Source organism: Micropterus dolomieu, linkage group LG03, assembly GCF_021292245.1.
Source record: "Micropterus dolomieu isolate WLL.071019.BEF.003 ecotype Adirondacks linkage group LG03, ASM2129224v1, whole genome shotgun sequence".
Classification (NCBI taxonomy): domain Eukaryota; kingdom Metazoa; phylum Chordata; class Actinopteri; order Centrarchiformes; family Centrarchidae; genus Micropterus; species Micropterus dolomieu.
In genome coordinates this window covers 30638628-30650225 of record NC_060152.1, presented here as the reverse complement: position 1 = coordinate 30650225, position 11598 = coordinate 30638628, and the positions used below count along the sequence as shown (strand labels likewise).

The following is an 11598-nucleotide window of genomic DNA, read 5'->3' as shown; positions in this document are numbered from 1 at the left end:
CAAGTAATGTGTGGTGGTTTCTCAGTTTGCTAGACGTGTAAACACATCAGCAGTGAATCCTAATTTAACTTTATATAGTTGGATTAAATATTATAAAACATCTTACTGTGAGTTTGGTCTTGTGCTCCCTTTTTTCATTTTTTTATTTAACACAAGATTGCCTTTGTGGTAGAGCACTTATATACTTGCTTTATAGGAATGTGTTCACGTTAACAGGATTTTTCCTCTGTGGTCCTCTGTACTAAATGACAAAGGAGTCATTTGGACGTTATTTCTTATATATATTATTAAAATAATTAGTTTTAATCTTCCTCAGGACAAAAACCTACTTGGGTAATATTAGGAAAATACTGTGGTCATGGTTAAAAGAAACCAACACTGACTGTTGGCAGGAATTGGAAAACAAACTCCTGTGTTAAAGTCAACGCCTACTGTACATTCCAACCTCCTCCACAAGAGCTATTATGGCACTAATAACAACGCCATGCCACTATAATAATAAACTAAGTCATACTTAGGTAAACATAGCTCATTTTAGTCATGAATCAACAAACAACTAAATAAACTTTTAGACCGAAAGTATCCCTGTGTTGGTGCAACAGCTTAAAGGCATTAAGATATTGTAGTAAATGCATTAAGAGGAAGAAGCGGATTTACACTCACTTCCAGAGAGCAGTCATCTAGTAATCCTAGTTCTCCGGTGAGTTGTCCAAGTGTCCTTGAGCAAGACATTGAACTGCTCCTGATGAGCAGGTTGGCATCAGTGTATGAACGTGTGTGTGAATGGGTGAATGTTGGCATGTGTTGTAAAGTGCTTTGACTGGTCGGTAGACTAGAAAAGCGGAGTCTGTGTCTGCACATGTGTATGTGACAGACAATGTGCGTGAGCATGTGTGAGCGTGTTGCACTCGAGTGTGCGCACGTCGAGTAAGAACGCCAGAAAGAATTCTCAACAGAAACAGTGACTGTGATGATCTGCTGATAGTCATGTGGACATCATGCCAGCAACATTACACCTTTACACATTACAGTATCAAAATCTATATCTGCACATTTCGTCACAGACATGAAAAACATCTAATATGATACTGATATGTATCCATATCGACCAGACAGAATACCGTCATTTATCAAAACAAGGCTTTTGTTGTGAAATATGTGCAGGAGCGTTGTTACATTACTGGTTGAGTACTGGAATTTTACTCTGATAAGTTAACAAAGCGGCATTTTCATCACAGTGATCACGAGATTAAAAGTAGAAGTACAGTGTTCACATTACAAATTAATCTACCAGGAACGTCCGCCTTCACCAGGTTTAGCTTTTTTGCCAGACGAAGCACTTCTTTCTGACTCCACACCCCAAGATTCTTCCCATTTTTAAATCTCAAACCAGTCAACGCTAACTCAAGTGAGGCAATGTGTCAGGCTTCACACCCCCTCTGGATCCACAGAAGGCTCTATCCATGTTTCTGTTATGCAGTAGTCCCCAACACCTGTATAGAGTTCCCCTTTAATGTTGAGATCACAGTGCAAAAAGCAGCAGAGGCAGCAGTGAGAGACTACAGACAATTAGGCTATTAGGTTCCCATCAAAACTTTCTCCGATTGTTGTTGACTTCACTCACCACCGTTCATTTATCCGTATAGTGTTCATTTCCAAGGATGTGCACAACCACTGCTCCAAAGCAACACCGGGTAGGCATGGTAGCCATTATGTACAGTAGTTAAAAGCAAGTATATAAGCGCTCTTACACAACAGCATTTAAGGCTTACTAATCATAGTAGTGAAAAAGAAAATATCCTGTCAGCCAAAGTAGAATAATAAAAGGAGCTAGAATGAAAAGAAGGCCATAAACAGTTTTCTGTGACGCACTTTCAAATGAATCATCAGGTCCTGGCTGTGTGCTGAAATAATTAGATTTAATTTTATTTGGCTCTCTTTTAGCTCATTGTCTAATCTTTCAAGAGTTCAAAAATAATGTACCTAATAAATTTGCCACTTAGTGTATGCGGCGGATACATTAGGAGATAGTAGTTTTACCTTCCTACATTCCTACATTCTGTAGGACAGAAGACTAAAATGTGCTTGACTATACACTGTACTGCAGTGACCCAGTTCTCAAACAGTGTATTTTGATAAAATCTTTCATGGTTACGCTCCAGTGTCAGATTCAGTCAGTTCATCCTACCCATCTTGTCATTGGTCTGTGTCTCTCAGTACTTACCCGTCAGAGCACAGATGCTGGTACAGGCGTTTCTAAGACTGTAACAGCAGATGATCTCTTTAAAAGTCTTTCTCATCTCCTGACTCCTGAAGGCGTAGATCAGTGGGTCAATCACAGAGTTGCACATGATGAGGATGAGGTACATGTTGAAGTGCGACATGAAGCACACGCAGTAGAGGTTCCGCGGACAGGAGATCATCAAGATCAGGTGGAGGAAGAAGGGAGCCCAGCAGACGATGAAGATCCCCAGCAGGATGGTGAGCGTGATGGCCCCCTTCATGCTGGCCCGCTGGTGGATGGAGTTGTAGCCGGGCAGGGCGGCGATGCGCTTGACATGCGAACGAGCCAGCATGAACATGTGGCTGTAGAGGGAGGCCATGATAAGCAGCATGGCGAAGAACATGGAGACCAGGCAGATGATGACGGGTGTGGTGTCTGAGTAGATGATGAAGACGATCCCACAGCCTGTGCAGAAGGTCCAGATACCGCCGATGATGCAACCGGCTCTCCTCACTGTCATGATGTTGTGGTACCTCAGTGCATAGAATATGGTGACGTACCTGTAGATAATAACAAATGTTGATTTTTGAAGTAATCTCAGATCTAAGTAACCTTTGATTTTCTAGCAACTTTTACTGTCTACTGGGGAACTGCAGAAACCAAAGATGGCAGAGAACTTTGAATAGTCTAGTGAAGTAGAAATACAGTATATGGCACTAACACTCGTTGTCCTTTGCTTTTTATCTGTAATTTTTGGGTTCAGAAAGGACGTTCTAAGGCAGTACACTTTTATGTGTGTATCCGCTTATTCATTAGAGTTTAAAAAGGATGTGTCTGTAATTTAGTAATAATATTTGTAATTTGCAGTTCAACCAAGATGGGTGACTTATGAGAAACATAAAAAAAAAAGGAATGGTCAAAATTGAAGCGCATTTCACATAATGCAAGTCAACATCATCTTTCATTAAAGAGGTCATATTTTGCTTATTTTCAGGTTCGTAATTTTATTTAGTGGTTGTACCAGAACAGGTTTACATTTCATTTTCAAAAAACACCATATTTTTTTGTCATACTGCACATTGCTGCAGCTCCTCTTTTCACCCTGTGTGTTGAAAGCTTCGTATTAGCTATGGAGCGATACATCTTACCTCTACAAGATCTTTGTTGGGAGTTGCACATGTGCAGTACCTAGGTAAAGAAGCAGAATAGGGTGGGTCCTGACAAGCAAGGTAGTGTGATCCAAAATCGCAGAACAACCCGAACCAGCTTAGCAACCTAGACTGGAGCAAGACGTTTCAGCAGGGTGTGAACTACAGGGGGAGCTTGGCTCCTCTTAATAAAACATGTGCTCCACTGAAAACACGAGTTGTGAAATTTTTGGGGATCTCTAAAATATTGACAATATGCTTTTTTTTTTTTAATGCATTTCTATTTTGCTAGATCTCCATCATTATGGATCATGCGTAAAAATCAGTCCATTACTATTAATCAGTCCATTATTAATTTGTGCCTGAGGTTGATTCATCACTAATTAATTTTAATAAAAATATCGGCGGCATGCATGCTATTCTTACCATCACCATCGAAGCGGACGGGCGCAATTTAACAAACTTCACTCACTTTAACTCAAGAAAAAAAAAAAAACTTTAGTTAGTTTAGTATCACTCAGTCTGCACGTGGATTAAATCAGGTCACTGCCAGTCCCCATCATGGGCTTATGGACGAACAGCAAAGCAGCTGATCCCAGGCCTGTGTGATCGCTTCTGTTTTAAGGTAAGAACGATTTCCAGTTACCTGTATTATTGCTCTATTAGCACTGAATAGGTACTGATGAGGCTCCCTTGTAGGTAGCCTGACCTATTTTTGTTGGTATTTACAATCCTCATGCATGTGTGTATTGTTAGGCTGGGTTGTTGATATGGGACCCTCGCATTTGATGTATGAAGAGGACTAAATCATACTGAGATGTTTGGATGTGGTTTGATGTGGTCATATCAGTTGTGCTGACTTAAGCAAGAATACCAACATGTTTCTCGCTTTGCGACCCACGCAAACGTCCAACCACCCCCACCCCTGGAAAAAAGAGTCAGCTCCCCCAAAAGCGATGTTATAGTTCGCGCACTGCATTTCATTGGTAAGTTCTTAAATTTGTAACAAATGCATCTTTCATCCATAAAGTTTTAACTGAGCTCTGTCTCTACATCACAGAAATAACTTTATGTCCACTGACTGCCTGGAGGGTAGCTAACGTTATTTTAATTTCATATTTAGTCAAGAAATAAAAAAGGTAAATATTATAATTAATTACAACGTTGTGTAGAAAACATCAACAGTATGTTGTCATGCATAAGTTTTGTTTTTTGTTCAAAGTGGGTAAGAGTTTGACTAAGGTTGTTTTGTTGTTGCCACACTAGCCGCTAGACGAGCATTATGACACGTTTTACATAGTGATGCAGGTAGTACAGAATAAAAAGGCTGGAATACAATCGAGCTGTTTTCAGGCGGGTTCAGGAACAGAGTTTTCTGTGGGTGATGGTAACTCCCTTTGTGACTTTGGGCTTTTTCACTTTGCAAACCTATTACATGCACAAAAAAGATATATAACTCAATAAAGGAGAGGGAACAAGCAAAAAAACCTGAATATGACCTCTTTAAAGCCATCTCTTCCTGGTAAACACCAAACAAAACTAAACTTCATGTGTAAAATCAGTGTACTGTCACTGTCAGAAAGTACTGGGAATGATGTGGTTATAGAGATCCATTTCAACCACACAGAAAGAGACATTTTACATTTTAACATGTTCAGGTGACCTGAAGTGCACTGGCTGACAGATGGGCACTTTTATAACATTATGCCACCGTATTTATTCATTGGAATTAATTGAAACAGTACCGATTAAACATTGCGTCCATGTTCCTGGTAATTGGAACCAAATTACATAGTCCTCTCCACGACCCTTCTTCAGAAATTATTACTAAGCACGAGTTCTGTTCTAGCCCATTATCACAAAGCTGGCGGATCAGATGAAGCTGTTATTCTGGACACCAGTACACAGCCTCTGTTGTTATACAACCTTTTGTGAGTTATTGTTTTGATGTAAGAAAAATTTATCTCTGAACTAAAAGAATGACTTTGTTTCTTGTTTCAGGACAAAACTGAGCAATGAATCAATGCAAACTGACTTTTGTGAGAGTGTATCTGTGTACTGAAAATGAAGCTATACATTACATGGATTTTTACGACAGAGATAAAAGTGCAACTCGCTCCATCATTACCTGTCCACAGCGATGGCCAGGAGGCTACACATTGACGCAACCACAGAGATGCAGATCATAGAGTCGAACACATTGTCCATCTGCCTGATGAAGTGATCCTCCACCACCAGCTGTCTGTTGTTTAGGAGGTAAATGATGATTGTCTCCCAGGCGTTGGACACACTTACCAGCATGTCTGCTACTGCCAGGCTGCAACAACCAAACAGGTTAGGTTACGCTTCATCATAATCACAGATGGTCACAAATCTGCATTCTGTTTTTGTACTTTCTCCCCATGAGTCCAAGATCTGTAGCTGTTCTAGCCTCATCCCCCGGGAAGATGCCACATTCATGTCACAATGGAAAACAACAACCAGCAGGCAGAAATGAGACCCAGGTATTGTCTTGACAATAAATTTAACACCTAAACATACTTTATTTTACTATTATTTTACCAAAATTCTTAAAGGGTGACACCTTGACAGAAATGTACAACAAAAAAACAAACAAGACTTTGCCACACCAGCAGGTCTTTGTGGCTCTTCTTGTGCTTTGACCTAAATGCTAACGTCTTCATGGCATCATGGTCTTATTTTAGGATGTTGGCTTACAGATCTACATCAACTTACTATTAACTCACCTGCCATAGAAAAGAGTACGCCCTGGAAAATTTGGCAACAATATGCAATAAACCTGCATGTTTTTTTTCTGTGACCCGGAGGAAACTTGTGCAGGCATTTGATAAATAGCAACGCAATTTAAATTTTGACTTCACGATGGCACTAGGTAAAAGTGAGAAGATCATCAAAGTTATCAGGACTCATTCTCCGGGGAATGTGAATGTCATGTACTAAATGTCATGGCAACCCAGTAGCTGTTGAGATTTCACTCTGAAACAAAAAATGTTTCTCATGATGCCTCTAGAGAAGATGAGCAACAAATGTACTGTATTTATTTATAATATAATATATGGTATTGTTTTGTCTTTTTTCCCATTAAATAAAATACATTTTCAAAGAAAACATAGCAATGTTCTCATCCCACAGTGACCCTATCTGTCCGAAACACCAAAGAAATCATTCAAAACCACATCAAAGCGGTGATCTGAATGTCTGCTCTTTCGCTTTGGCCTTGTATCACGTCTTTACTAAACTAAAGTGTCTCCCATTGTTCAAGCATATTTTATACATATATTTTTCACTGCCATGCTATGTTTAACTTCTAGATTATGGCTTATTGTTTGGATGACACAGGTAATGTCAAGTAATTCAGACAAAAACCTGAAAGATACTGCAGTTGTGCTGCTTTGCTCAATTTGTTTGATAGTGATTTCTGTAAGACACTGACTTGTGACTTGTGTGGGATTCTAGTCCAATTTCCATCCATGTGACATTATTTGTATCTAAGTGCTTATTGTTACCCTCAAAATGCATTAATATGCATAGACCGTAGACACGCTCTACAGCCCCACACTGGCTCATTTTCTCTCTTTCTTTAGCTTTGGTCTTGGGGGAGGGGATTCAATCTTTCAAGTCACAAGATCCAAATAAAGCCACAAGTAATTGGTGTTAATGTCAAAATTGAGTTGCAGGGAATTACTTGATTCTGTCAAATTGAGTCATCAAATTTGTGAGTTGACTCTGATACCCAGTCTAATCCATGTCATGTTTCATGAGTCCACTGAGTCTGCATGGAGGAATTACATTCACACATGGGGAAAGCAGGTAGATCAAAGTGAGTTTCCATCAACTACAATTATGTAATTTCTCTGAGCAGGGTAGATTATAAGATCAAAAGACTGTCTTTTATAACTTTAGGTTCACCATGATATTTTATTAATTTAACTTTAATACATGGTTTTTATCAGTTTCATGATTGTATTTGTTTCCTCTGGCAGCGCACATACTGTGTAATATTTTCGTGGGGGGAAATAATAAGCAGACACACATCCTACATCATCATTTATTTAATATGTGTTGCTGTCAAGTTCAAGATGCACAAATCTTCACGTTTATGAATTATGCACACTTTGCCACTTCAGGCCAGTGTTAAAAAAAAACTGTTGCGTACAGCTTTTTATTTTAATAGGTGATATTATCATTCAGGTCTTCTGCGGTTCAAAATTTGCATAAAATAGGTGGTTGTAAAATTTAAACTCTTCATCTCCTGTAACACAAGTCTCTGACACAGCCTCCACTGCCCCCCACACACATAGAAACAAACTCTTCCAGCTCTCATCACCTTAAAGTCCCACTTTCACAACAGGAAAGCTAATTAAACCTGTGATCTGGAACAAGTCTTACAGTGAACACTTTTTTCTTTGCTTCAGAATGTGTCATAATTTTATTAAGCTAAAGCTTTTCTCCCTTTGCTCTATTATGTTTTATACACTAATTTTTCACTGTCATGCTGTGTCTAACTTTTAGATTATTGCTTACTGTTTGGATGAACTTGAGTAATGAGTGTTAGAACACAGATAACAGTAGTCAGGCAATTTAACAATATCAAGAAGACAGTGAAGTTCCATTTACGTGACATTGTTTCCTAAATGATTATTGTTACTCTCAAAATGCATTAAAATGCATAGACTTATACTTTGGTCTTACAAATGTTTTCAGGAGAGCATGCACCCAAACCCCCTAATTGGGACTAGACCCTCACTCTTTCTGAAAACCTGGCTATAGCCGTGCTCTAGCAGTTTTCTTTCTTTCTTTCTTTCTTTCTTTTTTTGATCCGCTCTCGCTCTCTCTTTTGAAATGGCAAAAGTCATGCAGCTCCATATCATTTCAAAAACAGTCCAAAAATGTATCAATCATTAAGACCCATTTTGAGAATTTTATTAAGAATTTGTTCATTAACAAGAGTCTGTACTGGGCACAGCAGTGCTTTGAGATAAATACTAATGTCAGCATCCTAACAAATGTTTATGATCTTTAGCGGGTACAATGTTTACCATGGTCTATTGGCCACTGCGCTCCTCCAACGAACGCCGCCTGGCTCTGCCATCCCTACACACAAAGCAATCTCAGTAGTTCTCATCTGTGACACCACAAAGGTGGAACGAGCTACCACACACCATCAGAGCAGAGGCGCCCCTCTCTAACTTCAAGAAGCTCTTGAAAACTCATCTCTTCAACAACCCTTTCTTATAACACCTCTGACTCCTAACCTCTAACCTGCACTTCCTGTGCTCTTCTTGTTCTGTCCCCTTACAATTCTCTGGTATTGATTGCACTATTTCGTCAACTCTTACTTCTTTCCCTAGCTATTTACCCCATTGATTCCATACGTGCAAGCTCTTAGTAGTATTTATTGCTGCTCTTACTTGTATCTATTGTCATTTGTAGATCTTTTGCTGTATTGATGCTGTATTGATGCTTGGATATTGTTCCTCAAATATAAGTCGCTTTGGATAAAAGTGTCTGCCAAATGAGTAAATTTTATGTAATGTAAGGTCACTATCTTAGTTTGAGTGCTAAACACTAGGGCTTCCCCCGACTACATATTTTCCTAGTCAACTAGTCATTAGTTTAAGCCATTACCAGTCATCACACATCTGATATTAATTGAATTATTTATATATATATATATATATATTATATAATACGAGCTGTCTGTTAACGACAATTCTCACACTAAAAGCAAAACAGCTGCATGGCTAACAAACAAGCTAACAGCAGCTGCAGTTAGTCCCATATCACTAATAACTTATGTGTTACAAGACAAAAGGTCCATGTTGCAACCGCCCCTCTAGTGCTTTTGCACTGGCCCCAACAACAAGGCACCGCTCCCAAATGGATTTTGAGTGGGGGGTTTTTCTGCTATTAACCGGCCAAATAAAACTTGGTCGACTATTAGGGGGGCAGCCCCGCTAAAGACACAGTACATCTGAGGCTGAAGAGAATGTATTGGGACAAATTAAAACTTTGACCTCTTGGTCGACTGACCAAATTATCATCTACAAAGCCATCTCAAAGTTACTTTAAAAAATCAACAGCAGTAGATGTGGGTCCAAGGATGCTAAGAGGGGAATCAGCTGAGCTATGCTTGATTTGGTGATTGTTGGAACAGTGGAAAGAGTTTATGATGAGTTAACAAGGCTATCAGTTTGGTGAGCGAGAGAAACTTGAATTCAGAAGGTGTACGATTGTGTTTTTCTGTTTGATAAGGAAAATGGGAGATTAGAATAAGAATATTTCCTTACTTGACTTTTTGTGCATTTATTTAGTTTATTTATTAGACTTAAAAAGTCCCTTTTCACCTCTCGCACATTTGATATCTCTGCAACACAATACATAGATGTCTTTGACAGAACGTCACAACTGTTCCTTCTTCACATTCTGTAGTTTTAAACTAAATTTCTGGCCATATCTTAACAATGTACTTCAAAGGAGTTCTTACATGGTGCATAATCCTAAATTCATTTGTATTACAGTATTACATACACAATGCACAAAGAGTGGGAGAAACAGGGGGTTCACTAAGGGCCCACAGCTCATTTGTTATTAAAAATAAAAAGATGATACACATTGAACAGTGGCACTGGCAGTTTAAAAGACTACTGCTAATCCTTCAGCCCTGTTCAAAATAGGGAACATGTACAAGCATGGAAAACTCAATATATTAAATCAATATTTTATGTTGTGTGCTGAGTCACCTGCAGACGAAGAAGTACATTGGTGAGTGGAGATTCTTGTTCTTCACTATGGCGGTGATTACCAGGATGTTCTCCAGCAGGGAGATGATACCCAGGATTAGAAAGACCTGAGTATAATACAGTGTAACAGAGAAGAATGGAAGAGTGAACTACGTAGTCTAAAATGGGGTAAACTATGGCTCCCAATGTAGGCTTGTGCCCCCCCAAAAGGGTTACAAGATAAAACTGAGTGATTACAGGATGAATAACAAGACAGGGAAGAGGGAGGTAAAACACTACTATGCAAAATTTGGTTTATTTTTTCAAGATGCTCTCAATTGTTTGTTTTTTCTCCAAGAAATACAGGAGCATTTTAAAACTACTACAATGAATCTATGTGAGAAAGGGACCAGTGGAGTATAGTATTTCATTAAGAGAGCACAAAAGAGTATTAAAAAACAGAATATTTAAAAGACACAATTTGCATTTTGGTGATTAGTAACAGTACCGGTTCATACCTCCACAGCGATGTGGACCTGCTCGCATGCTGCAGGTTTGGAAGTGCTCGTCTTGTCTGGTAGTAGCGGAGGGGGCAGGGTGTAGTTTTGGTGAAAGTACGAGTAAGCCCAGGTGGAGTTACCCAGAAGCACCTCCTCGTGATAGGAGGACTCATCAGACACATTCATCCCTGCTATGGCTCTGGTCCAGATCACTGTGGCTTTATTTTGGTTGCCATTTTTCAAGCAGGCTGCAAAGGAAAACAAATACAGTGATGATTGCCGGGTAATATGTAAATGATTGCCCAATCTTAAGTTTCTTTTTGATCATGTGACAAGACGACAATACTCCAGAAACCGGGTGAAACGCAAAATCTGACAAGTAGATTAGCAGAGCACAGGTGCAAGCTAAGCAGTCATGCTAGTCGAACATAAAAGTTGTTTCAAGAAGAGACAGGAGAGATGAGAACCGGAGGAGAGGGCCGCAAAGCTCCCCAATAAGATTGTTTTGGATTACTGAGGACATTGTCAAAGAATTTGCTCAATGCAGGCTCGTCTGATGCCTTTCAAATCGGTGATTTACTTTACTTTGCATTTTCAGTGCATTTTGTGTGGCTGCTGTGCCGCGCTGTTTTGAAGGCTGTTATCATTTCGGAGACAGTTCGCCACTGAGTAGGCCTACCTGTTCAATTGTGTGGACGTGCTTGTGGGTATTAAACTGTGTGTGTGCGCTGCAGCTGGCCTGTTTTCAGAACATGGTGTTGTGTTATGAGCAGGCCACTTTGCTATATTATTCACCACAATGTCTTGCCTCTCTGTCGAAAAGGAATGTGGTTGTCGAGATTCAGGAGATTATTGTTCTGAAATTGCCCGAAAAAGTCTGTGTGGACACCTCCTGCACTCAGCTGTTTGTGGTGAGGTTTCAGGATTTTGACAATAACAGCACTGGCCGTGCTCCTTAAAACGTTCTCTTTGACTTCTGTACT

The 11598-nt window shown here is 39.5% G+C and overlaps 1 protein-coding gene across 1 annotated transcript; it reads right to left on the bottom strand.

The window, feature by feature from the left end:
- Window positions 1-2213: 2213 nt before the first annotated feature.
- On the bottom strand, window positions 2214-10801 carry mc5ra (melanocortin 5a receptor). The gene is made up of 4 exons (XM_046045979.1): window positions 10634-10801; window positions 10137-10243; window positions 5501-5689; window positions 2214-2784 (listed from the first exon to the last, which is right to left on the bottom strand). Exons 1-4 carry the CDS (start codon window positions 10799-10801, stop codon window positions 2214-2216), a joined length of 1035 nt encoding a protein of 344 aa, XP_045901935.1.
- Between the last annotated feature and the right edge of the window lie 797 nt (window positions 10802-11598).

What these genes read in the sequence shown, in the direction of transcription:
- mc5ra (XM_046045979.1), bottom strand. Translation starts at nt 10,801, where the DNA reads ATGAATGTGTCTGATGAGTCCTCCTATCACGAGGAGGTGCTTCTGGGT. An exon ending in ATGTACTTCTTCGTCTGCAG is followed by an intron (nt 5,690 to 10,136) that starts GTGACTCAGCAC and finishes TGGTTGTTGCAG; the next exon opens with CCTGGCAGTAGCAGACATGC. An exon ending in CTGGCCATCGCTGTGGACAG is followed by an intron (nt 2,785 to 5,500) that starts GTAATGATGGAG and finishes TATTATCTACAG; the next exon opens with GTACGTCACCATATTCTATG.